The 27330-nt window shown below is 36.0% G+C and overlaps 2 protein-coding genes across 5 annotated transcripts; one reads left to right on the top strand and one right to left on the bottom strand.

Moving 5' to 3' along the window:
- The first annotated feature begins 1552 nt into the window (after window positions 1–1552).
- LOC113765195 (plant UBX domain-containing protein 11) lies at window positions 1553–10988 on the top strand. 2 transcript variants are annotated; one of them, XM_027309285.1, is made up of 10 exons: window positions 1553–1636; window positions 3984–4083; window positions 5384–5436; window positions 5552–5633; window positions 6337–6402; window positions 6507–6574; window positions 6927–7139; window positions 7212–7680; window positions 9702–9977; window positions 10514–10988. In XM_027309285.1, the coding sequence occupies exons 2-10, from the start codon at window positions 3984–3986 to the stop codon at window positions 10750–10752; spliced, it is 1566 nt and encodes a 521-aa protein (XP_027165086.1). In that variant the 5' UTR covers window positions 1553–1636; the 3' UTR covers window positions 10753–10988. The 2 variants fall into 2 exon arrangements, with proteins under 2 accessions (XP_027165086.1, XP_027165087.1); XM_027309286.1 differs by having other exon boundaries at window positions 7215–7680.
- A 686-nt stretch (window positions 10989–11674) lies between these two features.
- On the bottom strand, window positions 11675–21769 carry LOC113764598 (pentatricopeptide repeat-containing protein At1g06710, mitochondrial). Of its 3 annotated transcripts, none has more exons than XM_027308545.1 (4): window positions 18738–21769; window positions 15699–16137; window positions 15220–15588; window positions 11675–12680 (listed from the first exon to the last, which is right to left on the bottom strand). In XM_027308545.1, the coding sequence occupies exons 1-2, from the start codon at window positions 21693–21695 to the stop codon at window positions 16093–16095; spliced, it is 3003 nt and encodes a 1000-aa protein (XP_027164346.1). In that variant the 5' UTR covers window positions 21696–21769; the 3' UTR covers window positions 11675–12680; window positions 15220–15588; window positions 15699–16092. The 3 variants fall into 3 exon arrangements, with proteins under 3 accessions (XP_027164346.1, XP_027164347.1, XP_027164345.1); XM_027308546.1 differs by having other exon boundaries at window positions 11675–12229; window positions 12361–12680; window positions 15220–16137; XM_027308544.1 differs by having other exon boundaries at window positions 15220–16137.
- Window positions 21770–27330: the final 5561 nt, after the last annotated feature.

The following is a 27330-nucleotide window of genomic DNA, read 5'->3' on the forward strand; positions in this document are numbered from 1 at the left end:
TTGTTAATGAAGATCTTTATGAAACTACTATTTTAGATGTGGATTTTGGTAGGTTTAGAGTTAAAAACTAGAAATGAATTAAGTGTTCAAAATAAGACTAATCTTGCTTTGAATGCCAACGTTATGAATGTTTTGTATAATACTTTAGATGCCAACAAATCTACTAGAGTTAAAGGTTGTAAGTCGACGAGAGAGGCTTAATATAAGCAACGGTGGGCCCTATTTGTGTGCATGAAAGGTTATGGTCTCATATTCATTGAAAAGATACTTAGTGGAGAAAAATCCAAGTTTGGATAAGTTTAGGGGTGGAGATAAATTTGAAAGAGGAAGTCAAACCATTATAATTTATAAATGAGTTTGAGTTACTTTGCCTTGAGTGAATCTCTTTGTTTGTTTGTTCTTCAACTTATTTGTTTGTCATCTTCTTGTTGTAATTTGCAAATTGAGGTTAATTTGGAACTAGTTTGTTTTGTTTAGCCATACTCGTTTTATTTGGTTTAAATCTAATAGAAAGTTTGATTAATTTAATTCACCTTTCTTCCCTCCTCTTAGATTGTTCTGGGTCAACTTCTTGATTAATTTAACTAGTCCCAATCAATCAATCCAAAATTGGCTCAACCGATTCATTATCACATTGGTTTAGAAAGATGTTCATTTCATTACATTAATGGGTTAACAAATTCAAAAGAGGAATAATTTCAGAAACCTCTTCTAAGGTTTCTAATAGTTTCATTTGACTCCTCTAAAGTTTTAAATGTTACACTAGCTCCCCTATTTTGAGTTTCAAAGTAACAATATCAATTAGCTCCCCCATTTTGAGTTTTTAATGTAATAATATCAACTCATGTCCATAGAAAATTCATATCAATTGGTAAAAAAGTATTTTCACTCCTAAATTACCCTTCCGTGGGCTTAAGGAGAAGATGCAATATTTTAGCTAAATAAAGGTTGAAAATATAACTAAAAAAGTAAAAGAAATTGTTATTTGAACATTTACTTATGAAAAGCTACAAGAAGTTAGAGATTTGATATTTGAACATTTCTTATAAAAGAAATTGTTATTTGATGCATCAAAGTAATTGGGTCATGCATATTTGGAACAACAAATTAATGTAAAAAAGGTTTGAAATTGTAAAGGGGAAGAAAAGATAGAGACAAATCCCTCGTTAGCAATAATGAAGTACGCCGCGTTATTACACTTAAAAACATTTAAAATTGAACCTTTTCATTTGACAAGCAGAATTTGGCATTTTTCTTAAGTTTTTTCCTAAGCACGAAATTTTAGATTTTCGATTAACTCAAATTATGCCACAAATAATTTTTTAAGATCAACTTTATCTCCTTTTTTATTGCATTTTTTTTCTCCCTTTTCTTTCTTGTTTAATTTATTATATGACTGTCCAATTGTAATTTGGGAAAGAAATAACTTTTAGCATTTATATCATTTTTGTAGACAAATAGACTGATTTTACTTTTTACATTTTACTTTTACGAAATAGAACATCGTTAATCTTTATAATACCCATTCCGACCCCCAAGCCTAAGAACCCTTATCGGATAAATACATTACTTCGTTTCTCTTATTATTAGACTCTTTACTTAAGCATCTGAATTGCGTCCGAAGCAGCCAATTAAGGTACGAATTCTCTCTATTTTATCTCTGAAGAACTGGGTTTTTTGTTTTATTTATATTTACTAACATATTCGTTGGGAAAATCTGTATAATCAAAGAAAACCACAAAAAAAAAGAGGTAAAAATTCAAGTTTGATATCTTATTATAGGCGCTTGAGTTTTCAATTAGGATTTTGGTATGCGGATAGAATTGATTTGGTTCAGTGGGAAAATTTGTTGATTGCAGTTTATGATGGAAATTTTAGGTTTTTTTTCTTTTAAGGTTTGAGGTTTTCCTTGATTATAAGCTCGTAATTTTGCTGAATTTTGGTATATAATTGATGAGCGCCCTTTTGTTTCTTTCCTATTAATATGTTTTACATCATAATTCTGCAGCAAGAATTAAGGGTTTAGAAGTAAGAGGCTGCATGGATTTAATTATAAGTTAAATTATCATTAAGGCGAATCTTTATCAAGCAAAGAAAGGACTTGACTATTATATTCAGTTAATTGCTAAAATTGAATCATGTATCTGTAGATAGATAAGAGCCCCACCTTCTGAATTATTGAGTGGATGTTGTGTAGATGTTTTTGGTTTAAATCACTTTTCTTTTTGGAATGTCATTGCTCAGGGTTTAAATCACTTACTAGATTCGTGTGGATCTTGTGTTACTATTTATGAATGCTCATGGCATAGAAACAGGATGGGGTTTTTGTTATTGGGCGCAATTCCATATCTAAGGGATTGGAATATCTAATTCCTAGTATTTTGATGTAAATGTTACTTAATTCCATTGATTGGGACAAAAAGGATCTCTTATACCTAGTCATTCTTTTATGTCTCTTAGAGCTCCTCTGGGGTATAAAGTTTTGGCAAGTCATAATTGCCTAAGACCTCAATAGATGAGAATTAATTAATGTCAGTGAAATTTCATCTAACGATAATCAAGTTAATAAGTTGAAATGCAGTTACCTAAGCAACTGGGTGTCTATGGGTCAAACTTAATTTAGGCTGCCTACATTTTCGGAATCATTTTGGAGAATTCATATAATCGGATGGGTCTTACAATTTGAATGGCTTCTTATCCGATTGTAGTTATTATGTGGGAGAAGTCCATTGAAGTGTCTTCCTGTTATTTGCCAAAAACATGAGCTCTCTTGATATCTTGACATGACAGAGTAGTAGTTTTCCATCCTAGCTAGTACAGTGATGAAGCCTACCAGTACAGTAGACATCATAAGTTATACATCTCGTGATGCAATAGATATTCTTGACGATCTTATAATTTTATCAAGTACATAACTTATTCTCCTTTCAGACATTTTAAAACTTTAAGTCAGGTGGTGATTTGTGTAGACAGAGGCCCTTCTGCCAATCCCCTCTGCTATCCATCTTGAATGTGTGCCTTTGTTGACCAATGGAAAGAATCTTGTGTATGAGATATGTTGCCTACTAGTATCTAATTAATGAATTCTTCTGGTACTTGACACTGCACAATTGTTGAAGCTTGAAGGGAATTAGTAGTCTAAGAACCGTCTTCAACACTTGAGTGTCCATTATCATTAAAAACTGTAAATATACTTCTTGTCAGCATTTTTTTCGTTATCTTGCCATCCTGTTCTTTGGTGCCACAAGCAACCTCGGATAACCATTCAGCTAATATTATGGATCTCTATTTGGATGATACTATCAGTTCCTTTTTGTTTTAGCTGGCATAACACTCATTTGGTTCCTCTCTCTAGGGACTTTGCAAAATCTGTCCCTTTCAAATGTTAACTATGAATTATTTCCTGTAATAATGTTCCTGAAACCTTAAAAATTTCCCCTTATTCTTTGGAATTCAATCCTTTAAATTGTTTCTTATCTGTGTGCGATATAAGTTCTTTGTGTTGAAATTTATTAAGTGGTTTTGGTTTTTGACATACTTGTTCATATGTGTGATAAGAATTATTTGGATTTATCTGTTTCAATCAAAAGATCTTATCCATCTCTCTCTCTCTCTCTCTGTTTTTTTCCTCTTTTGAGTTTCAGTAATTTAACTGAAAGGATCCTGGATCTAGAATATCATACTTTTCATTCTGGTCTATGATTAAAGTTTTATGCTTAATTCAGTCTTAGTCATATAAATCAATAATTTGGGGGTTCTTCTAGTAGATTTTGAATCCAACGAGGCTCATAGATTGACGAATAATGCTTGTAGGTGATGGGTTTGAGTTATCCAAGCAGCCTATCATCATAACTGTGTATCTTCTGTTTAAGGATATTGTATTCATTTTTTTGATGATAAGTCCTTAACTACAGCAATCAATCTGGACACCTTCTAAAGGATTTCTCCTAACTTTATGTTCTTTCCTTGTGTGTTTTGGATAGATGGAGCAATCTCTTTCCTCCCTTACGTTCAAAGGTTCAATCATGGAAGCAATTGCTGAAGCCAAACAGCAAAAGAAACTCTTTGTGGTTTATATCTCAGGTATTTCTACCTTAAGGTACTCCTTATACCTATGATTCAGCATAGTATTGTGCATGATGGTAAATAACAAGTATAGCAGCGAGGGAGGAATGGGCCTTATGTATGATTGGATAAAAAATTTTGCAGCTACATTGGTTCTTAATTCAGAAGGGATCACTTACCTTCCTTTTTTTTCCTTCCCCCCTTCCACCAAGGTAAATATTTGTTGGAGATGCCTTTTTTCCCAAATAACTAAACTATATTTTTAGTAAAGAAGCAAGGTGATCTTTCCACTTGTTACTAAGGTAACATGGTAATATGTTTTTTAGGTGAATAATAGGCTAAATATTTTCTTTGGTTGCTTTAATAAAATTTTTGGAATGAGCTACCCACTTTGTTTTCTTTGCCTCCCTTTTCTAACTGCTGGATCTGGGCAATTTTCCAGGCCATTTACTTATTAACGGCTTTCTCACTTGATTCATGTTTTACAATTATTTCGCCCCATATTCTCCATATGCAATAAGTGAAGGGAGTAGAATTAAACTAATTTACTACCAACATTATGTGGTTTTTTTCCTTCTCCACTGGACTAATCAACTTAAACTTGATGAGAAACCTTCCGTTCACCTGGTAATATAGCTTACAAGTATCCTTGAGAAACTCATTTGTATATGACTTAGCCAAGGAAAGATACTCAGTGTCTACTTAACTCTGAGAATTACAGGTTGTTTGCAACTTATATTTCAATTTTCCATCTCCAAATTAGTAATGAAGTTGTCAGTCACTATTTCTCAGTAATAGCCACTAGACCACATTCACATCCTTGTAAGCACTGAAAGTTCCCGCCTGATGTCTGACAATTTTAAGCTACATGACAGTCTTTAGACTTTGGCTCTAAATAAGGAGGGAAAGGAATGAGAAAAACTAGGGAGAATGGTTTAGAAACTTAGGAACACAGAGAGCAGAAGACTTCAGCATGTCAAAGGGTAAGATGTACGTCTTCTTGCTGCATTTGACACCACATCAATTATAATAAACAAATTGAACTCTATCAAATGGCAGGTTTTTCATAGTTTCATGGTGCTTCACTTGACATATACTAACTTCTGTTGCATGATAATTTGATTTGTGAATAATTAATTGTTTTGAATATGGATGTCAATATGGTCCCTGTAAGGAGAATTGCTGAAATTGTTTTCTGTTCTTGAGTTATTGTAAATACCGAGAAAATGTTTGCAGTAGAAAAGACGTGTACAATGTGTCATCCAACAGGTGCTGTTAGTTTTGACTTTGACTTACGTCTACATGGTTTTTCTGGTAGGTGACAATCCGGAGTCACATAATCTAGCAGCATCAACATGGATGGACTCAAGAGTAGGGTTTATTTGACGACTTATCCTTTTATATAAACGCACTTTGTTTTGGTAGTTGACTTACAGGGAAGATGATATTGGAATAGTTTTTCTCACAAACATCATCCTTCATCTAGGTGGCAGAGTCAGTATCAAAGTTTTGCATATTCATACACATCTCAGAAGGGAGTGCAGATGCTGCAAATTTCTCTGCTATATGTATCCTTTGAAATGCACATCTCTACGTTTATAAAAGAAATTCAAGGCCACATTCGGGATTAAAATGTCAGCTGGTAGTTGCGTTTCTAAGCACAAACAGCAGATAGGGAGCCATAGTGGCTTTTCAAATCGTATTCAGTCTGGTTCGATATGTCTGAGAAAACAAAGTCATTAATGGCTTTCTTAAGTTCTCATTTTATACCTGAAAGGAGTTTGTGTAGCAGAACTATTATACAACATTTTGCTTTATTGTTTCCAATGTTGGTTAATCTGGCTGTAAGCGATGGATTTGTGTTCCAATTGTTAATCTGGTGGTGAACTATCCTGTTAAACTGCAAGCAACTTATTGTATATCAAAGCCCATCTAACATATTTAACATGCTTAAATGGCTCTGTTTGGATTGTAAATTATTTGAGATATTTTTACTGTAGCACTTTTTGTGATGTGATGTATGTGAGATAAAAAGGTAATTGGGAAGGTAAAAAGGTGTATTGGAAATTGTACTGATGATGTAAGCAAATATATTTGGCCAAATAAATTGCTAATCTTTATATGCATACCCTTTGACATGTTGCAAGGTAAAGTGCTATCTATGGTCTAATGACTTAAGTGTCACTGTGATGATCGCTTTATTTGCACCATCAATAGTTAAAAGTATGTAGCATTGAGAGGTCATGCATTTTCTTTAATCAGTCTTCACAGATCCTCAGAAGTCTGCCCCATGCACAACAGCTGTTGGATACAATGGTGTACAGCTCTGGCAGTACGGTATGGAATTCTTTCAAGAATTGAATTCTTCTTATTGACATCTTGGGGAACTTAAATAAGCTATCTGAGTATCATACTTTTGTTTTGAACTCATGGACCAACAGAAGGCTTTGTTGCTGCTGATGCCTTATCATCCAGTATCGAAAAGGCATGGTTAAGTCTTCATATTCAGGTATTTGCTAATTGTTTTGAACAGATGCCAGTGCCCCTCTCCTCTCTTACGTTTTGCTGCAGTATGTTGCGAAAACATTTTCATGGGAAGATGAGGATGTTGTTTGATTTCCTTCAGTATTTGTATATGCAAGTAAATACCATAATTCACTATTGTTGCACTGTGGAAAAATAAGGCTGCAAGTGTCCATCATTATTTGATATCCCTTAGTGTTTATATATGAAAGTAAAGATACCTGTATTTTACTCTTGGTTTACTCCTTTATTTTAAGTTCTTTTTGAATCATCCTATCGTCATTTTTTGAGTCCCTTAATTATTACTTGTATGAAACTTGGTTTATGATTATTTTTAGGAGACAACTGCAACTTACTTGTCTGCCGCACTTGCCTCGAAAAAGCAACCTGCTTCTGGAACTTCTGATGGTACTTCATCCGAGGAAGGGAGTTCTTCAAGGACAAATGAGTTATCATCTCCTGCAGCTGCACAGAATTATTCTCCAGAGGTTGGACCATCAGTGAATCCTGAGATAGTAGAGGAAAACAATCTTCTGGAATGTGCATCTGAGGTAAATTTTAGCTTTTTGCAATAGATTATCCAAAGACTTGGATTAAATGTTTTTGTTCATTAACATTCATAGCAGGAAAAGCTCGAACAGCTTCATGAGGCAACTGCTCAGTCATCCTCAGCCAACGAAATAGCATGTGGTGAAGTCAGAGATGGTACCCCCACCAGTGAGACCGCAGAGATTTCGATTAATCCTCATGGGAAGGATCCTATCAATAATGAAGATGAATTGGTTGTTACAGAAAAAAAAGTGAGCAGTCACCATTTAGAAGCTAAAGAGGAAGTTTCTTCTATAAAGATCACTAAAGAGGGTACAGGAGCTAATAAAGTTGAAAAGGCTGATTTCTTGAAGGTCTCAGCCAATAAATCAAATGAGGTTCATTTAAATATTAGATTACCTGATGGATCTAGTTTGCAAATGAAGTTTTTAGTGATGGATACTTTGAGAATGGTCAAAGACTCCATCGATGAAAATCGAACAAGCAGCTTTGGTTCTTATGATCTAGCAATTCCTTACCCTCGCAAGGTTTTTGGTGAACAAGGTATGCAAGCAAGATCTACAACTTCAGTTTCTTGGTTTTCCTTGTCTCCCATTTGTTGTTAAAGACTCATTGTAGCGGTCCAAAACAGATCTCCTTTGAAAAGGTTCCCATTTCTTTTATGTTGGGGCAAGTGACATGGTTGAAGATGAATTACCTTCGTAATTTGTTTGCCATTAGCTAGGAGTTCTATGAAAAACTAGAAGTTCATGATATGTTTTTAGTTGGGCATAACCATTATCTAAATGTTGAAATCCATTCGGTACCATTTGGGCAAGTTAAATAAGAGGAGAACATATTACGGTGCTGTGATTAGTTAGATGGCATGAAATGAGAGCACCAATAGCAAGTGGTACAGTATTTTTGATGAAGAAAAGAGCCATTTAAGGAATTAATATTTTCAGATATAATGGGGGTTGCAATCATTTGTCTAGTTACACTGTAAAAGGCCTTTTGCCCTCCAAGGGCCAAAATAAAAAAACTGTAGTGCAATTGTTTCCTTTATAGAGGATGGTGGAAATCTTTGCTGGGAAGAGCTCTGTAAAGTCAAGATATCCTTTATATTTGTATGCTGCATATGCAATAGATCAAGACAATCATGGTTGGAGATGATGACATTTGTGCCTTCTCACTGAACTGCCAAGTAATGAGATGTACTTCTAGGAGGTATCCCTTCATGTGACCACATATTTTTAACAAAAGATGCATGAGTTATCATCTTATCTTGATTCTAGTTTGTGAATGAGTTGGTGCAAGGACTTCTACGTTAAAAACAATTATAGTGCACTGGTGGTTGAAATACTGAAGTAGGTTATTACAAGCTTTGCACAAAACATCTCTCTCACACATATTTTGATGCTCTTATATTAAATATTTGTATCCCAATTTCTTTTGAATGCACTATAAAGCAGCTGAAAAATGAAATTGTCTATTTTTATATTTCTTTTCACTTCAGTGTGATGCGTGAGAAGAATTCTGACTTACGATGTAATGTGGTGTCTGAGCACTGTTGGTATGTAAGTTTCACAGACTGAGAGTGAGGAGGACGAATATTAATGACTTGCTAGCTTGTTTAAGTGCCTTTTCTTTGTGACATAGATACTTGTTATGGTACTCACTAGTTACTCTGTGTATTAGTAGCATATGCGACATGCACTTACTCATGGTCCACCAGTTCCTCAATATATAATAGGAGGGCCACTTTTTGTCTCAAATCTTGGTGCATACATTGCACGGCATGCACTTAAGGGGAAATGAAATCAAGTAACACACTGTTGTATGACTCTGGATGTTTTATCTGGGTAGGGGAGGGGAAGAGAGATGGGTTTTCATGGTTTAGTATGTCATTATTGTTGCCGAGAGGTTGATCTACCTTGTATAATTAATTTTATGGTTATATAAATTAAAATAAGTCAAATTAACTCCAGCAATTCTAATAAAGTTGAGGAACTCTCAGTGTAAAATTTTGGATCATCTAGAAAACCTAAATCTGTTTACTGTCTAAAATCCCAGTTAAAGAAATGCTGAAAAAAAACGAAGTTTGTGATTATTTAAATCACTTGACCAGAAGGATGAAGAAATAGAACTGTGGTATGGTAAGTACTGGAGAAGTATTGAATGTAAATGTACTAAGAAAGCTAGACATGTTCGAGCAGAATTTCTGTAACTTTACCTTTTCAGGACTCTTTTATTGCATCAAAAAGATGTGCTTGTGCTTCTCAGACTTGTTGGCTTTGTACTGAAGCTACTATCAGATTTGCTTTATTCACTAGGATGATCTCCTAGCAAGAAGAAGCTGGTTTGACATCTATTGAGCATTTTTAGTATGAAAGTTGTACTTCTCATTTGCAAAGTAAATCTGCAAAGCTATCTTGCATGGACAAAGCTTTTTTATGTGGCAGATAAAACAATTTTCAGTTTTACCTTTGATCGTTTTGCATATTAGAATTTTATGACTCCTATAATCTGCAGATTCTGTCAACATACTTGTAAGCTTAGGTAATCTTACATTTTGGGTTTTACAGATTTAAGCAAGACACTTCAGGATTTGGATTTGTTTGGCAGACAAACATTAGTAGTGGTTCTGCATCATCGTGCTAACTGGCACCCTAAAGGAGAATCATCATTGCATGATCAAACTAATTTTATCAGAGGGAGCTCTTCTAATGAAGGCAATGATGGATATTGGGGATCCCTGAGAAGAATTTTATCTTACTTGAATCCAATCTCCTACCTGAGTGGAAGTACCAATGCAGAGGATACTACTGCACAGGAATCTCAAAGCCGCGTATGGCAATATGGTAAGTTGAATTAACTTTTTATGTTGATTTTTTTGGAAATCAGTTCATGAAAAAACAGCTTTCTACAATCTCGAATTAGTCATAACTTGAGAGCTGCTAGAGCAGAGGCTTTTAAGTTTCTTTGACCATTATAAGCCTTATCAGACTTGTGGGCCTGAATAACCAGATAAGTAAAAGGTTTTGACAGTTAGTTCCTGTTTGATTATTGTCCAACTAATTTCCCAAGATTCTGTGATAAATCACTTTTATTTTTTAATTTTTTATCTTAATCTTCTCTCTTTGTGAAAACTGGAAGAAGTATTCCCTGGAGATCTTTTTTCTTTTTTTTTTTTCCTTTCATATTTGTGGGAAGTAATTTCATCAGTTTATTACTCCATTCTCTTCTCTTTATCCTGGTTCCTTTAATGATGATATTCCTACTTGAGAAAGTTGGAATATGCATTTTTTTTTTGTAGCTTTTGATTTCTGAATCTGTTATGGATCTACGAACTACATTTTTTTCATCGGGCTTTTTGAATTGCTTTTTCATTCTTCAGATCCAAATCCTTCACTTCAGAATGATCTGCAAGGCACAGGAATATCCTCTGGAGTATACCGAGGCACGGATACAACCAGCCGAAGCAGCAGTAGCAGGAGTAGGCAGCTCAAGTCATCTCCTTTTGGAAGCAACATCCACACACTAAGACATGATGAAGATGATGGCCGGTTTAATGACAGAAATGCCTTCTGGAATGGGAATTCCACACAATATGGTGGTGACAATGATGGCAAATGACCCCTCCCTGCAGGGATCTGTGTGTCATGGTTAAGGCTGCAGATTGTTTCTTCTTTTGTTGAATCCTTGATAGATATAATGGCCGTCTGTAAATGCCCATTGAATAAGGGCTGGACAGGAATAAAACCTCAAAATCTTGAATGCGAAGAGTATAACATGTGTGTAATAATTCGGATATCCAGTGGGAATGTCACTTTCTGAGCAAGCCTAGTGTATATATAATTTTTTTTGTCTCATTTCCTTGTTTTACCATTCGTTATTTCTTTTCCGCATGAAAATTACTTTTTGATCTTTCATTAAGCCCAACTTAGAAGGCTGACTCTGGCATCACAGAGACAGAGGTCTTCATGAACTCATTTTCATCAAAACGTATAGCCCAATATTTGTTTATAATTTGTTTCTGTGCCTAAAATTTTAGAATGAAGGGTGAAAACAATTTCTTCCTTTAATTTCAGACTTATTCTATGACCATTAGGCACAAAACCTAATCGCTACTTTTGTTTTGCTATTCTTGCTTGGAGTTCCTTCCTTTTGTTTTACTAAAGATGTTTAATTATATAATCGTTAAATGGGACTAAATCCTCTCAGTTACTCTTTTTTGTATTTCTGAAAATATACAAGCTAATTTGTCGACAGCACATGGATTCAGACTATGAAATGAAAGCATATCTTATCGTTTTTGTCTCTTCCTGATATATTTTCGGAAATATTTAGAAATCTTATGATGTCTTTTGCTTAAATATACCAAACTATGCGAGATTGCGACGGAAATGTAGCAAACAGCCACAAGCATTGGTAAGAGTCCTGATAAAAAAATAAAAAAAAATAGTACAATTATGTCATCATTGTGATGAGGATTTCAATTGTGACATAAAAGTTTTTGATCCGTTCAAGAAGAAAGAAAAATAAATTAATTAAAAAAAACTGATTTGGCAAAAATCGGCAATCAGGACAAATGTCAACATTTAATTTGCTAAATACCAAGATCACAGGGGCTCACTGGGCTACTGGTTCACATGAGCACATCCCCACAAACATATACACACACCCTAATATGCCTGTTAAAACCTGTGACAGAAGAAACTGATCCTCTCTCTCTTATGTCTCATGGCTATTGTAATTTGTACACAAGTACAGCTTGAAATCTACTGACTGCTGAAAACTGGAGGTAGAGCGCGTCTAGTCGAGGCTAATATACAAGCCCCACTGAGAGTCAACACTCTTTCCTTCAAAAATGCAGTGCAGACCCCAAAACTTGGAAAGAAGAATAAAAAGTTCAATCTTGTCTTCTGTTCTGGCTTAAGAAAAACGCTGAAACAGTAATAAGTATCATTTTACCTCCAATCTACTTTGAGAGATCCTTCAACGAAAATTTCCAGGGACAGTCTCAAAAGTTGTCGGGGTGTATGTGAAATTTGCACTTCTCGTGTCAAAGAGATGCTGTCCAAATTGTGGGAAGATCTGGAGCTGCCGGTGGCTGCATTAGCTAAGTCGCAAATGAGTCTTTATTCTTTTAGCAGCATAATTAAGTGAGAGAACAACATTAACATTACACCAAGGTCTGATAACCATATCAAGATTGATAGGTCATTTCTGAGCTAAACGCACCTGAGCATATGATGCATGACCAGCCCCAGAACCATATCTAGGATGCTGATGCATGACCTGTCCTAAAACATGGAGAATGGTGACACAGAAAATACAGTCTTTGGCGGATCTTTATATGCGATAAAATTGTAGTTGTACTGCCTTCTTTGCCATGGTTGTCGCAAGAAAGAGCACAAAAAGCCATCGAGGCTACTTATTCACGCAAATTTGTCACCGGCTGATCCCTTCAAGTGTCATTATATATAGGCATGGAACCTCCACGGGATGCAGATTTAAGCATTTTGCTTCTGGTGCTCATCACTGAGCAGCCAATGAATACCCTGCACGGTTCAGAGCACATAGGTATAAATAACATTTGGTAGAAACAATTATAAATGTCAATTGAAATAAGAAACAAATAATATGATGTTTATCATGTACTAGAGGTCAGCTTTAAGCCCCCCCTTCATTTTCTATTTACTATCAGTTTATTAATAAAACTTGGGGTTGGCATCCAAAAAAGAAAAGTAAAAATAATATGATGTAGTTGATCAATTCAGTCCATAAGTAAAAATTCATCAATCTGCGTTTGCCGACTATCCCACTCATTACAGCAGACGTCAAAAGCAATTAGAATTTCCTTCAATGTTCTTACATTAACTTTAATCAGAGGATGTTCACGTTTTACAAAGTACTGAAGAGTTCAGCAAATCAAAACAGTGCAAAAAATGCTTCCTCCACAGGTTCTTTTAAGTACCTAGAAAGTGGCTTATTTCCACACATTTGGGAAGAACAAACACAACCATAAATGGCTAAAAATGAAAACAAATTATGCTTTTAATCTCACTACTATAGATTTTCACCCCTGAGTAAATCTATAGCTATAACATTCTAGAAGACTTGGAAGATCTCAATCATGACCATGGACAAAGTAAAAAGCACAAGGCAGGAGACTGCAACTTGCTTATTGATGTTCTTGTATTAGCTTCAATGGAAATTCAAGTTTATCAGGCACACTAGACTCTTAAAGATGTAGTGGCTTAATTCCACAGGTTTGAGAAGATGAAACACAACCACAAATGGCTAAAAAGGGGAAGGCAATATCCTTTTAATTTGACTTCGAGAGATTTTCACCTCTAGCAATATACTGCTATGACCTTCTAGAAGGCTCGGAATACAAGTACAAAAGAGAAAAGAAAGAGAGGAAGCAAGAGTTTCCATTTTAACAAGCAAGATACACAAATCGAGGGAAGTAGCATCAGTAGATTGATCAAAGCAGCTGTTGCCTTCATGTTTTATCTCATATTAGTCACCCATTTAAAAGCTACTTAGAATGGTACTCTTTTGTGTGATTATGATAAAATGTCCTGCCTCCTGATGCTCAAACAGTAGTAAGTTCTTCAAAGACAAGGAGGAATCCTTATGTTTTGAGTACAAAGTCACATTTTAAAACAAAGGCCTGAAGCAGGTGAATATCACCACGCATCTTTCTAAGAGTTTCTATCAATTGTATTAGTCAGAGAAAGAGACATCCCACTAAACAGAAGGATAATAGTATGTGAGGACTCTTTTGAGGGGCAGTCTGGTTATGGAAAGGTGTTGTATCATTGGGCACTATGTTAAAAGGGAAAAGAATTCTTCTAGAAATAAAATCAAAATCAATCCAATAAACACTGAATATACAGAATTTTGCATCTCCCGAGTTTTACAGATTCAAGGATTTCAAAGATTACTACTCTAGTGAAAACTAATACAACTTTACTGGAAGCTCAATAAATTGACAACCAAATGAAGTATGAGCACCAGAAGCTAAATGCATTGACAACCAAACCAAGTAAGAGCTCCCTCTATAAGCTCAGACTGGTTAAGCACAGAAACAGCTAATGGGAATAACTTCTGGAATCTACAATACTTTTGCTAACTGTGAGAATAACATTGAAAAAAATCCAGCTTAAAACTAAGTCACATCATTATCCTGTAATTTTACACGAATTTTGATTCTAAAAACCAGAAAAAAGTCGCATCATGTTTATGTGATTGAAGCAAATTTTAGAAGATCTTGACTGATAAATTACCTAACTTACCTTTTGGCAAAACTTTGGATGCTGCAGTCCAATTCACCCACATACCATGCCATCTCTTGTCACGCTACAGGTAAAGGACTTACTCTATAAATTATTAACCATGTTACAGCTGCCACCAATAAACATTTAAAATAGGTTGTATAATTCTAATATAGAGTCGCACAACTCTTTCATCAGGGAACAGCACCAGCTATAATTAACTCATCCTGGCATATTTTTATTCATACTGAAAATACTTTTGTTGTTTGAACTTAAAGCACCAATATCCAAAACTGTAATTAGCATCCGCTATCTTGAATTTCAGCGTGTTCTCTCGTTTACAGCGAAGCATTTTCTCTTGTTATCATACTAATGTCTACCCTTAGTATGCCCAAGTAAAATTACACTTCGCTAGCCAACTTTCACTCCCTTCATCAGCACAATGTATTTTCCCAGCAACACATAGCAAAAGAACACTTAGCTAGAACTTTAGATGGATTGAAAATTGTCTAAAATGCTGACCAGTCTACTATTTAACAAAGGCAGTTGAGCTCAATCAGACTTCTCATGAGGCTCTGCTAATTTGGACTAACAGCCTCTTGAGAGATCGCTATCTTTGCCAGGTTTTACAAAACAAACATGACCAAAGAATTTCATACAAAAATCATGCTCAATTTGTCAAAGTAACTCACATAACTTTCAGCTCTAAAGGAACGATATAACTAGTTCTAGCTAAACATTCGGATAATGCTCAAATTTAGGCATATTTCAGTTACAGGTAAAGAATGGAAAAATCTCTTTCAGACTGGAAACTTACCATGGAAAGGAGATATAACTGTGCATATAACCAAAAACAGCCCGCAAATTGTAATTGACTTCAATGTGGCAGAAGCAGATAAACAGCCAAGCAAGAGTACCAAAGCTATCAAGCTGTGGAAAGTTCTTGGGAATCTCAACAACTTTAGATCTTTTACATCAACACAAGCAAAAGATAATCTCCATTTATTTCTCTGTTTTGTGTGCTCTTTCTTTGCATCATCTTCTTCCATTACTTTATGTGCTTTGTAACAATTCAGTCTTCAGAAATTGGAAAATCTATCAAAGCCTTGAGACCATGCCAACCATTAACAAAAAAATTTATTTTCCGCACATGTATATGGAGCAAGCATAGTAGAAGTGAAGAGTTCTGCACAATGGAAGACAACATTTCCAAGAAATGAAATGCATTCTCCCATGTATTCACGTGGATAAGCCCTTTAACAAGATTAAAACATAAGCGAAGATCAGGAACTGAACCTTTTTGTCTTCTCCAGCTATAGCTGAAATGCCTTCTCAACTCTGCATGAGTTGGATAGACTCTCCAACAGAGAAGTATACATATTCATCAGAACCTGCCAAACCACATCTCGAAATGCTATTAAGGTGGCATGGCACCTGCAAAGAGATATGTTGAGTCTGGGATGATGCTGTCAAGAAATAGTCCAGCGCAGATCATTTCTTTTGTCCATGAACCCTGCTGGTAATGCTTTCCTCCACTTTTGGAAGCAAGAAAGCTCTTTAGAGTCTTCACTGATATGAGCTAGAAACCAGCTGGGCATTTTTGTCATCTCTCAAGACATCCTCATAGAGGTATACATCGCATCAGGATACATCAAACAAGGAAAACATTTATGAATTGAACCAACAACTTCTAGCTAACTCCCCTGGTGTTATCACAGGGCAGCCATTGGATATCCTGTTTAAATGGAAATTCAGTTGTAAACTCTGATAACAAAGAAGTAAAACAATACCTAAAAATTGAAAAAAAAAATAATAGAATGAAAATGTCAAGTTGGTCCAAAACTTTCATTAACATATGCAATAGCACTTTTTCTTGTCATCTCAACCGTATGAATCTCATTACCAAAAATTTCAGCTTAACATGATGACCAACGATAAAGGAAAAATTTAGAAGCTAAATAACAGTTTTAGAGGCAGACTAATGATGGTTTTTCATTGACTTCTAATGATCATACACATCATAAAGTTGGTCAAATATGTTAATTCATTTGGTAGAGACTGGATATTTTTTAAAAATTGCAACCATAAAGTATTCTGCTATGACATATTCAAGAAATCTTCCAAGTTTTGAACCATGAACATCCAATAGAGCGAAAGGCTTCTGTTGCTATCAATACCACTCTGCCTAGGACTTTTGGTGGAAGCAATATCAATCGACAAACAAACAAAGTACAGAATTATTCTGTCAACCAACTGCACCCCTTGTGGTAGAATTAAAGTACCATTCTTTTGCTTACACAACCAATATCATTCCTATGTTATAATCCAAAAGACAAAACAACAATTTTGAGTTCTAGTTTTTACAATTTGATATGCAACCATAGTATAACAAGAAAGAATTGGCAATAAACATCAGATTATCTGTCTCTCTCTCTCTCTCTCTCTCTCTCTCTCTCGATGGCGCAACTATGTCATGGTTAAAAGGAGATGCAATGAACTTTGGCAATCTAAGACTAAGTTCCTTCGCCTGAGTTCCAGCGCCCAAAAGAAGCTTCTTGATTGTCAATTACTTTTCAATGTGTTGCTCATGCCAAATATAAACTGTTCAGAATATCCTAGTAATTTCAAGAACAGCTGATAGGTGAGTTACTTTGGGCATTATAGAAAAAGGTCCTTACATGTATCTGTTGGCCCCTTTCAACATATTTAGTACAGCAGAGGTCTCTTCCATGACTAAATGCTTTTGAAGAGTGCATAAAGCTAAAAAGCACGAGTTAAGCCCTTCTCTAAAGCTTCTTTTGACCTTTACTTTATCAGCCAGTACTGACGGTTCATCGCCAAGGGAAGCAAATTCATATTATTGGTGTTTTACTTCTGACCAGTCAACCATCTAAAACTTCGGCTGCTATTTTCTACCCTAAAAAGCAATACTACCAAATTACAGGATCAACCTCAAAGACACAGAGAGAGAGAGACAGAGAGAGCGAGAGAGTCAAGGAAATAAAAGTTCATGTTGGTGCTAAAAGTACACATTTGATGCACTTGAGATTCATTTGCTACTAAAAGTAAATAAAGAATCATGCCCTAGCAAAACAAAAGTCTGAGGGAAGCGGAATTCAAAATTGCACAACTATCCATTCAAACCACGCAGTTAATATACTGCAAATACCAAAAGCTGACTTGACAAAATGAGAATAATGACTGTACTGAAACAGCAAAGCCTTATTACTCTTGTTCCATAAATTTGGGATACCAAGAAAGTAGTTAAACCCCATAAACCATGTTTCTTAATCTGACAATACATGTAGACTTGTGATGGAGCCAGCCTTGAAAGCAGTGGATAATGTATCTCTGTCAATACGTTTTTCTCCTGATGCTTTAGTCATGTATGCAACATTATTTGACATTACATAATTAACCTGTGAATTGTTAAGAACTTCAAATGAAACTTCTTAGTACCTATGTCATTCTTATTCTGTTCCTTATGCTTGAATTTCACCATCTTCCCTCAGTTCGAGTAAACCATTTTGTAATTATTTATTACTCCTTCTTCTTGCCATATAAAGTATCTTCCAGTCACAAAATGCAAAAGAAATGGCACAAATTGGTGCTTAGATAGATTCAAGGCGTTTCTTATATCCTGAATCGACATCTGTGCAGCAACTTGAGCTAAATTAGACTTCTCAGCAGGCTCTGCTAGTTTTGCAGACAAGCTCCACTAGATGGTTTTAATTGACATATTTTACAAACAAAACATGCTCAGACAATCTGATTCATGGATAAATATCAATTTGTAAATGACAATAATCCAATCAATTTTTAGCACTAAATGGTGGAAGTATCTGAAACTAGATCTAACTAAACAGTCAGGTAATGTTACAGTTAAGGATATTACATGTTAAGGATGACCAATGTGTGACCTATATAAAAAGGAGAAATGATAATTGAAAGAAGATACATGTGTCTACTTAATTATCCACTCTGTGCAATGTTCCAGTGACTTCCTTTCAGCAAAAGAAGGAAAATGGCCTAAACAGAGAACCATTGCTGAAGATACCATCCCGGTCAAAAATATTTTAGGACCTGAATGATGGTTTATTTTTTCCAGTTAAAAAGGGTAAACACAATGCCTGTTTGCTCTACATTTTCCTTTCTTACTTATTATCATCATATTATACCAGTAGTTTCCCCTTCTTTATTTGCATTATATATTTTTGTCTTCAGGAATTGTTAGACAGAGAAAGATAGCAAAGGCTCGATATCATGACAAACACAAATCCATAATCATGCACATGTACTTAAAAAAAGGCACAGTAGGAGTGAAGAATTCTGTACCATGTAACATAAGCTCTCCGAAAGATGAAGTGCATTCTCCCATCTATTGACATTGATTAGTCCTCTAATAAGATTAACAAAGACGCCAAGCTCAGGAATTAAACCCCTGTTTATCATGTCCACATACAGCTCAAAGGCTTTCTCAACTTTGTGTGAATGGCAGAGGCTCTCAATCAGAGATGAATACATGTTTGCCATGGTAGATGGAGACGAGGACGATGACGAGATCTCTTCAAGCAGCTCAAGAGCCACCTCCAATCTCCCTGCTTTGTTGAAGCTATGGATTAGAAGTTTGTAAATTGGAATAACTGGAACAACAGAATCAACCTGACTTATGTCAGTTAAGAGGCCAAGACTCGTTATAAACTCTTTGTTGAAGCCTTCAATGACCTTACGGTAGCTTGCCATTTGTACCGGCCAATAAGTTTTTCTCATTTCCTCCAGCAGCTGGTACGCTTCATCTAAGAGACCAGCCACAGAATAATGATTTATTAATACCGCATAAGTAATGTAATTTGGAGCACAACCTTTCATACTCATCCTCTGAAAAAGCTCACTGCATCTATCCAGTTTACCGACTTTACCAAAGCCATCAATCATGGAAGTGTAAGTCACAACATTTGGTTGGCAACCCTTTTCTTCCATCATTAACAGAAGTTTATAAGCTTCATCTGTCTTCCCAACTTTGCAAAGGCCATCAACCATCTCTGTGTATATCACGACATTAGGAGCGCAGGAATTTTCAAGCATTTTAGACAATACTTTAATAGCAAGATCAAGGCGCTTATCCTTAAATAACCTGTCGAGAAAAGAGCTATAGGTATAAAGACTTGGATTGTACCCACGTTCCAACATCCGTGTATATATACTCTGTGCTTCATCTAGCTTCCCAGCCTTGCAAAATCCATCAATAAGAGCATCATATACTATGTGGTTTGGCTCACAGCCTTGAGTTGACATTACATCCAAAAGATTACAGGCCTCCTTTACCTTGTGTACTTTGCATAAACCATCAACCAAAGCACCATATGTAACAACATTCACTTCTTTAGCACTTTCATCGCTGCCCCTGAAATACATGTCTACATCCGGAATGTTTTCATTGCCCACCATCCTTGCGTAGATTTGGTAAGCCCTTTCAACATCTCCAGCTTTGCAATGACCATCAATCAAAGCAGTGAAGGTGACAACATTAGGCAAGCATCCTTCTGTTAGCATCATCTCAAATAGATCATTTGCATCAGACATTTTCCTTGCTTTAAGGTAAGCATGAATAAGAGCAGTATATGTTACCACATTGGGCTTGCAGCCATCCTTCACCATTTCATTAAACCAGCTGCGTGCCTGTTGAATAAGGCCAGCTTTGCAAAAATTGTCTATAAGCATTGTATAAGTATAAATATCAGGAACAATGCCATTGCCTCTCATTTCCTGGAACAATAAAAATGCCTTGTCTAGTTTTGAGGCATTACAAAGAAAACTGATAACCTTAGAATATGTACTAACATCTGGTATAAAGCCCTTCCTCATCATCTCACGAATCACCTTCATAGCTTTTTCAATTTTTCCAACCCCACAGAGGCACCTGCTGAAATTGGCAACATTCACTTTGTTTAGTACAACACCTCGATCAAGCATTTCATCATAACATTTTTCAGCAATTTCTAGGACATCTGAGTTAGGCAGCTCCTCATTGCCACAAATACCACCAATCAATATGTTGTAGACCACATAACCTGGCTGATGACCACAAAGAACCATTTTTTTAAGCAATTTATAGGCATAAGAGTAGTCCCCTGACCTGCAATAGGCATGCACAAGAGAATTAAATATCTTCGGACGGGGATAACAACCTTCTGTAATCATCATACTCAGCAATCTCTTGCACCTACCTAATTTTCTCTTATTCAAACAACCACAAAGCAAAGTCTCATAAGTTACATCATTAGGAATGCATGAATTACACCGCATTATGTTTAAAAAATTCATAGCTTCTTCAAAAAGTGAAGCTTCACACAATCCGGATATCATGCTAGTATACATAACTGTATCTGGTACAAATTCTTCCTTTTCGATTAAATCTAGAGCTTCTCTCCATTTACCCTCCTTACACAAAGAACGTGTGAAACACAGCAATGTATAGGCATCCATCTTAAATCCCAAATCCAACATCTCCCTATGAACCAAAGCTGCACTTTCCAATTTGTCAACTCTCAGAAAAACCTGAACCAAAGCATTATACGTGGCCCTTGATGGCTTATATCCAAAATCCTTAAGCCTCCCCAACTCCTCCAGTGCCAAATTCCACAACCCGTTTCGGCAGCATTTCTTAATCAACACATTCAGCAATTTACCAAGAACCTCTCTATCATCGTTCTTGATTTCTTGAAGAAAACTTTCTTGAATTCTATCATTTCTATTACACCCCAATAAATCTAACAGAGCGTCATAAACAGCTAAACCATGATTATACCCAATCTGCCTACCAGCCCATGTGAAAAACTTTACACCAAGTTGAACATTTTGTACATTCTTTAACACATCAACAACCAAAATTTCATCCAATTTATGCCTAAACTGCCTAAGAAATTTCTGGGTTTTATCCCCAAACCCATCATCATTATTCTTTACAGCATCAAGAATCAAAAGAGCATCATCTGAACAATTACCAGTCTCCAAGTTTTGAGCTTTTGAAGTAGCTTCAGTGCCTGGATTTTCCAACAATGAGTCCCTCAAAAAGGAATATTCCTGGGGTGAAAAAGAACTGGCTGGAGTTTTTTCAGGTGGAAAAGACTCAAATTCTTGAAAATTGCAATCTACATCTGTAAAAGTATCCCAATTATTTTCTTGAGTAGTGATGGGTCTGGTGAAGAATTTCAGGGAGAAAAAGAGGGGGTCTCTGGAGGATGAGCAGAGAACTGGAATGGATATAGCATTTCTGAGGAACCTTTTACTCATTCTCCCATGAGAAACTAAAGATTGGGCGAGATTATAGGTAATTAAGAAGAAATGGAGCCGGCGGTGGTGGTGGCTTGGGGGCGGCGGCCGGAAGGATTTGAATTATTATGTGTGCACGGTGAGTCTGGGCATTCGCTGGGAGTGAAGAAGTGAAAAGGGAAATTTTGAAACTGGGAATAATAAGAAGAAGATTATTATTTAAAGCAATAATAAAAAGATTCAATATAAAAAATGGTTAATATAAGTACAAAATGGCATAAATTGTAACCAAATTATTTAAAATACGCTGTTTTGGTCAATAAATTTTTTATTTAGTTAAAATAGTCACTCGACTAATGCGGCACATTTTTTAATTTTGATTAGTTGAGTGACCAATTTGCTTAAGAAAAAGTTTATTGACTATAACAAGAAATTATAAAAATTTTAGCAATTATTTACGCCGATTTACTTTCTATAAAATGGTGCAAGTTTTGAAATATTTGATAATGGCTAACAATTTACTATTTACGAATTAAAACAACTACAAGCAACAAATAATGTGAAAGGTCTCTAAAATATTTAAAATTTCTACATTTGGTCACTTAACCTTCTATTTTTGAGTCATAATGGTGACTCAATTAATAAAAACATGCATGTAACTTAATATGCTTTATATTGCGTTTGGATTGCGATTTTTCTACGGAAAATCACTGTAGTTTTTTTTATAAAAAATACGAAAACCCATTTGAATTGCACATGTTCAAATATTTTGTTTACATTGTACGGTTTTTCCGTGAGAAATATTGACGCCATTTTTTCATTGATAATTGGCTACCTAATATATCTCTTCTTCATCTGCTATATGGTCTCCATACTTCAAAACTCATGTCTTGAACAAAAATTGTTGGCTGCATAATTTCCGAGACCACCCGAAATTTTTTACACTATAACCTATCATTCCTTGGAAAAAAAGTAGTATACTTTGCTTGGCTCCCTTGTTTTCACTATTGATATGAACATTTTAAAGCCAAACAAAAATATGGAAATATGGTACTATTTTTTTGAAGGAGACTATTATTCGGTCCGGATTTTGCCATCAAAGGCCATCGAAAGTGGTACTATTACAAAGTCAGAAGTACGTGGATAAAAAAAAAAAAAATTTATCACCACCCACAAACAATTCAAAAGATAGTCATCATTGAAATTAGCAAAATGTCCGTGGCTTTTGGACTAGTCTATAAATGCATGTATGATACTATTAAACGTTTTTCGTTGTGAACTAAGCCAATTTTTGTCACTCATTTCATGTTCTTGGCCTGCAAATTGAAAACTGAATAAAAATGTTCAACATTGCATGTATAATGTGTTTCAGATGGCCAGACAAATTAATTTCAAATGCTTTCGTAAATCACTTGTTAGCGATTGCATTACGAGAGTAGGAGACGATAGTTCCCAAAATTCGAGTATTTAACTATACTAGGCTTTGTGCCCGCGAGTTTCGCAGGGTGTCCATTATTGATTGTTTAAGAGTAATGTAAGATTTATTTAATAATTAATGTTTAGAGTGTTTTATATGATAGTAGGGTTGGAATAATAAATAGAGGAACAATATATTGGATTAATATATTTATAAATAGATATAGTAATATTGTTGTGATTTGTATTTAATTTTTTAAGAGTAACAGGATGTAAATATTATTTAAATTAATGGAATGTAAATCATTTTTTAAGAGTTGAGATAAATTAATAATTTTTATATGTTGATTTTTATATTGTTAAATATAAGTGGAAGTAGAATAAAGAAAATTTAGGGAACAGATTAATTATGATTGTTGGATAAAATCTCTGCTGAAGAGCTGCAGATGATAATTGTTTTCATTGAGCAGGGTGAACAGGATGACACTTCCTTAATATAAGAAGTGTTTTTGTGCGAATATTGGCCAACCTTCTGTTATTTCTATTCCTTCTAGCTGAAAGATCCATCGAGTTTGAGCATGATAGCAATTGATGACTGTACGCGATAAAATTTCAAGTCTGCAAAACGACACGAAAAATACACGACAAATATATGATATATAAATTTAAGAAAAATATGTAGGTATAATCTCTGGGGTTTTCTCGAACTTGTGGAGAGTTTCCCTCGATTCTTCTCCTCGAACGCCAATCCAAGGGCTTCGCAGCTTGTTCTTGGATCCACCACTGATTCCTTCAAATCTTGATATGGAAGATTTGAAGGATTTGAAAATACTTGAAGGCTCAAGCCTTGATATGCGGGAGACTTGAGGAGCTTTGAGACCCAGACCTTCGTAGCTTGAAGCTTCAATACTTGAGTGTATGAGATGCTCCTTGATATCTCTGTGTCCCCTTAACTTGGTTGAGAGACCTCTATTTATAGTTGTAGCAAGAGGTGGAGGTTGAGATCATGTACACCACTCTACTTGCCTAGCAAGACGTACAGTCATATTAGGACTGTGCCAGTTAAATATTATCTCTTCATTAATAAAGAGATAAGTAATTTCTCGATTGGCCAGACTCGTGGGGACACGTGACGTGGCGCCATTTTACTGGCCAGGCCATTGCAGTATATAAGAGATATACTTGGATTAAACAATTCTAAATATTATCCCTTTAATAAGAAATAAATACTTAGATATTTATCCAATAAATACATGATATGATATGATTTGGTTGGTGGAAATACCCCTGCAATTTGAATTGATTTGGAACACTTCACCTTAACACGTGGCAAAATATAATTGGCTGCTTAATAACCAAATTTTCCAAGTGTACATGACATATGGCAATATCCGATTGGACAAAAATATTTTAATAGACCAATGGTAATTTTTAGAATTTAACTAAAATTCCATTGTCTACAAATGCCCCCTCGAAATTTGTTCACAAAAAAAAAAAAATTAAAGCAGGCTTTGAGTGAACAAGTTTCGATTTCCTTTCTTTTCTTCTTGGCTTAATTCGGTTGTCCTATTAATCTCCAACTCACGCCCACTAATGTGTGAAGTTTCACAGCTCTTAATTGATAACATGGAATGATGATTGCATGCTCCAGTGATTTCAATTTCCCGAGGCCGAATCAGTTTACGTAGTAGCTTCACATTTGCTACCTTAGACCAATTCCATACTTTTGTGGTACTTAATCATTGATGGACTAACCAATTAACTTCCCCACTGAGCACATTCGAAACCCGAGGAACCGTTTGACACAATTATTCAGGAACCCAACTCGCAGAGGAAGTTTATTGCAAAAACAATTCTTCTCCAAAGCCTTTTTGAGTCGGAACTGTACGTCCCTTTCTCTCTCCTTGTCCCACTATACTAGACAGGAAGAAACCAATTTCTTTTGTGAGTCAACTTTCTCGGCTCTGACATATTAACTTGCTGAGCCGCAAATAATGAGCCCTTTACCACCTCAAATTGAAATACCTTTTACCAGAATCCTCCTTGAATATGGACCGCATACCTGCTATATATACCCGATGGTTGGGGGCATTAATTTACCCACACTCCAAAGGCGAACCGCCTCTTATTTTTCCGCTAGTGTTATCAGGCTACTGCTCGTTCCTCGTGACTTGTTTCTACTGCATTGACCTCGTGCAAGCTGTCTGCAAAATCTGGTCCTGCTTCTACCACAATTTTGAAGGTAATTACCTCCAATTCTTGCCCATAAATATTCGTACCCTTTCATATCGACGGCACCCCTTTTTCTTGCTTCAGAGTAGGAATATTTGACGGCTGATTCTACCAAGTTGATGCCACCTGCCTGATGCCCTTTTTTTTTTTTTTTTTTTTTTAATCACTAGGATAACACCCACTATGATATTTGAGCCTTTTTTTTTTGTTTTCTTTTTTTTTGTGTTTTTTTGTTTGTTTTTTTTTTGTTTTGCTCATTTACTAGGGTAATACCAAATATGATAATTGAGCCTTTTTTTTTTTTTTTTTTTTTTGCTCATCTATGAGGGTAATACCAAATATGATATTTGAGCCCCTTTTTTTTTTTACTACCAAATATGGTATTTGAGCCCTTTTTTTTTTTTTTTTCATCTATTAGGACAATACCAAATATGATATTTGAGCAGAAATTTCCCTTCTTTTTGCTAGAACTCTGACCTCAATCTCTTTTTCTTTTTTTTTTGGCCCCAGTCCATGTCAATATCTCAACTTTACTAACTTGCTCTTTTGTAGATACCTCATCTTGTGCCTGAAAAGGAGCTTGAAACAATTTTGAGGATTTGAAGAGAGCCACCGATTAGGTAATTTAATTACCAAAATTTTGTAAGAAATTCCCTTCATTGTCTAATACTTTCTTTTTCAAAATTCCAGCAATCATGCAAATTAAGGACTACACCGTGTCACTGCCGCATATTTCACTGACGGATGAACGGGGAGGAACTCAATCAAAGAGCTTGTCACTACATGTTTACAAACCAGCAATCGGCCCGCTCGCTGAATCCTTCATACCCCTCGAAGGATGCTTTCATCTCGAAGATTGGACCAGCAAGTGGACTAAGGAAGTGGTGGCACCGTCGACTTTCTCTACTACGTCGAGGGAAGAAGAAGTTGTCGTATTAAACTCGTCACTTCACAATGGAGATCCAGAAATAGCCAAATTCACGCTTCCGTTCATGGGCTTCAATGTTGACAAAGCTACATGGAAAACCCCTTCGTCCTTCTTCGGTGAGGCGTGTTTCACCTCCCATTATTGGGAGTGGGTTGAGGACATGCTTGGAAGGTATAAAGACATACTCACACGCGCTGGCATATTTGAAGCCGTCTACGCGTCGAGATACTCCTACGACCGCTGTGAAAATATCTTGCGAGCCTTCTTCAAATATTGGTGTCCCTCGACGAACACACTCCATACGCCCGTTGGGGAGTTGTCCATCACACTTTGGGACCTTTATCGACTTGGTGGCCTTTCGATCGACGGCACGTTTTTTGATGAAGTTGTTCCTTCAGCGCGGGAGCTCCTCACTCGTGACAAAGAAGGGAAGCCACTTCTCCCTGAGAGTTGCAGGCACCTCTTTTCGGCTTACTACCACCTCTGGACGAATGACCAAGGGGTATGGATGAAGGACTGGATTCGCTTCTGGTTCAAAGGAGAGGCTAGGTATAGGGCTCCTCCGAATAGAGCGAATAGAAGGAAGACCACATCTAAACCAAAAATGACTTACAACCCTTCTGGAAGCGTGGAGCCTTACGACCTTGCCGATACGAATGACTTCAATGTCCCTTTTGACACCCTGGGTATCCCAGGGTCTCTAAGAAAGGAGACCTATATTGCGGCATTCATAGCGTGTTGGATCTGCAAGTTCCTTTTGCCAAGCAAAAAGGTCGACCGTATTCGCCCAAGTGTTTTCAAGGTTGCATGCTTAATGGCTACAGGAAAAAAATTTTGTCTTGCAATTCCCGTCCTTGCGAGCATATATCATGGGTTGAGGGAGATCGTCCACGCCCCTAACCTTGGAGAATGTGAGGTAACTTTTCCAATCCATTACGTCTATGCTTGGATTGGCCAATACTTCGATGTATACTACGAAAATCATCAAGTGAGTAGCCACCACGCGCGCATGACAAGATTTAGTGGTGAGAAGATGGCAATATTTTATGGCCAATTGGAAGCTGAGGAAATCTTCAAAGA

The sequence above is a fragment of the Coffea eugenioides genome, chromosome 3 (genome assembly GCF_003713205.1).
Source record: "Coffea eugenioides isolate CCC68of chromosome 3, Ceug_1.0, whole genome shotgun sequence".
NCBI classification, from domain to species: domain Eukaryota; kingdom Viridiplantae; phylum Streptophyta; class Magnoliopsida; order Gentianales; family Rubiaceae; genus Coffea; species Coffea eugenioides.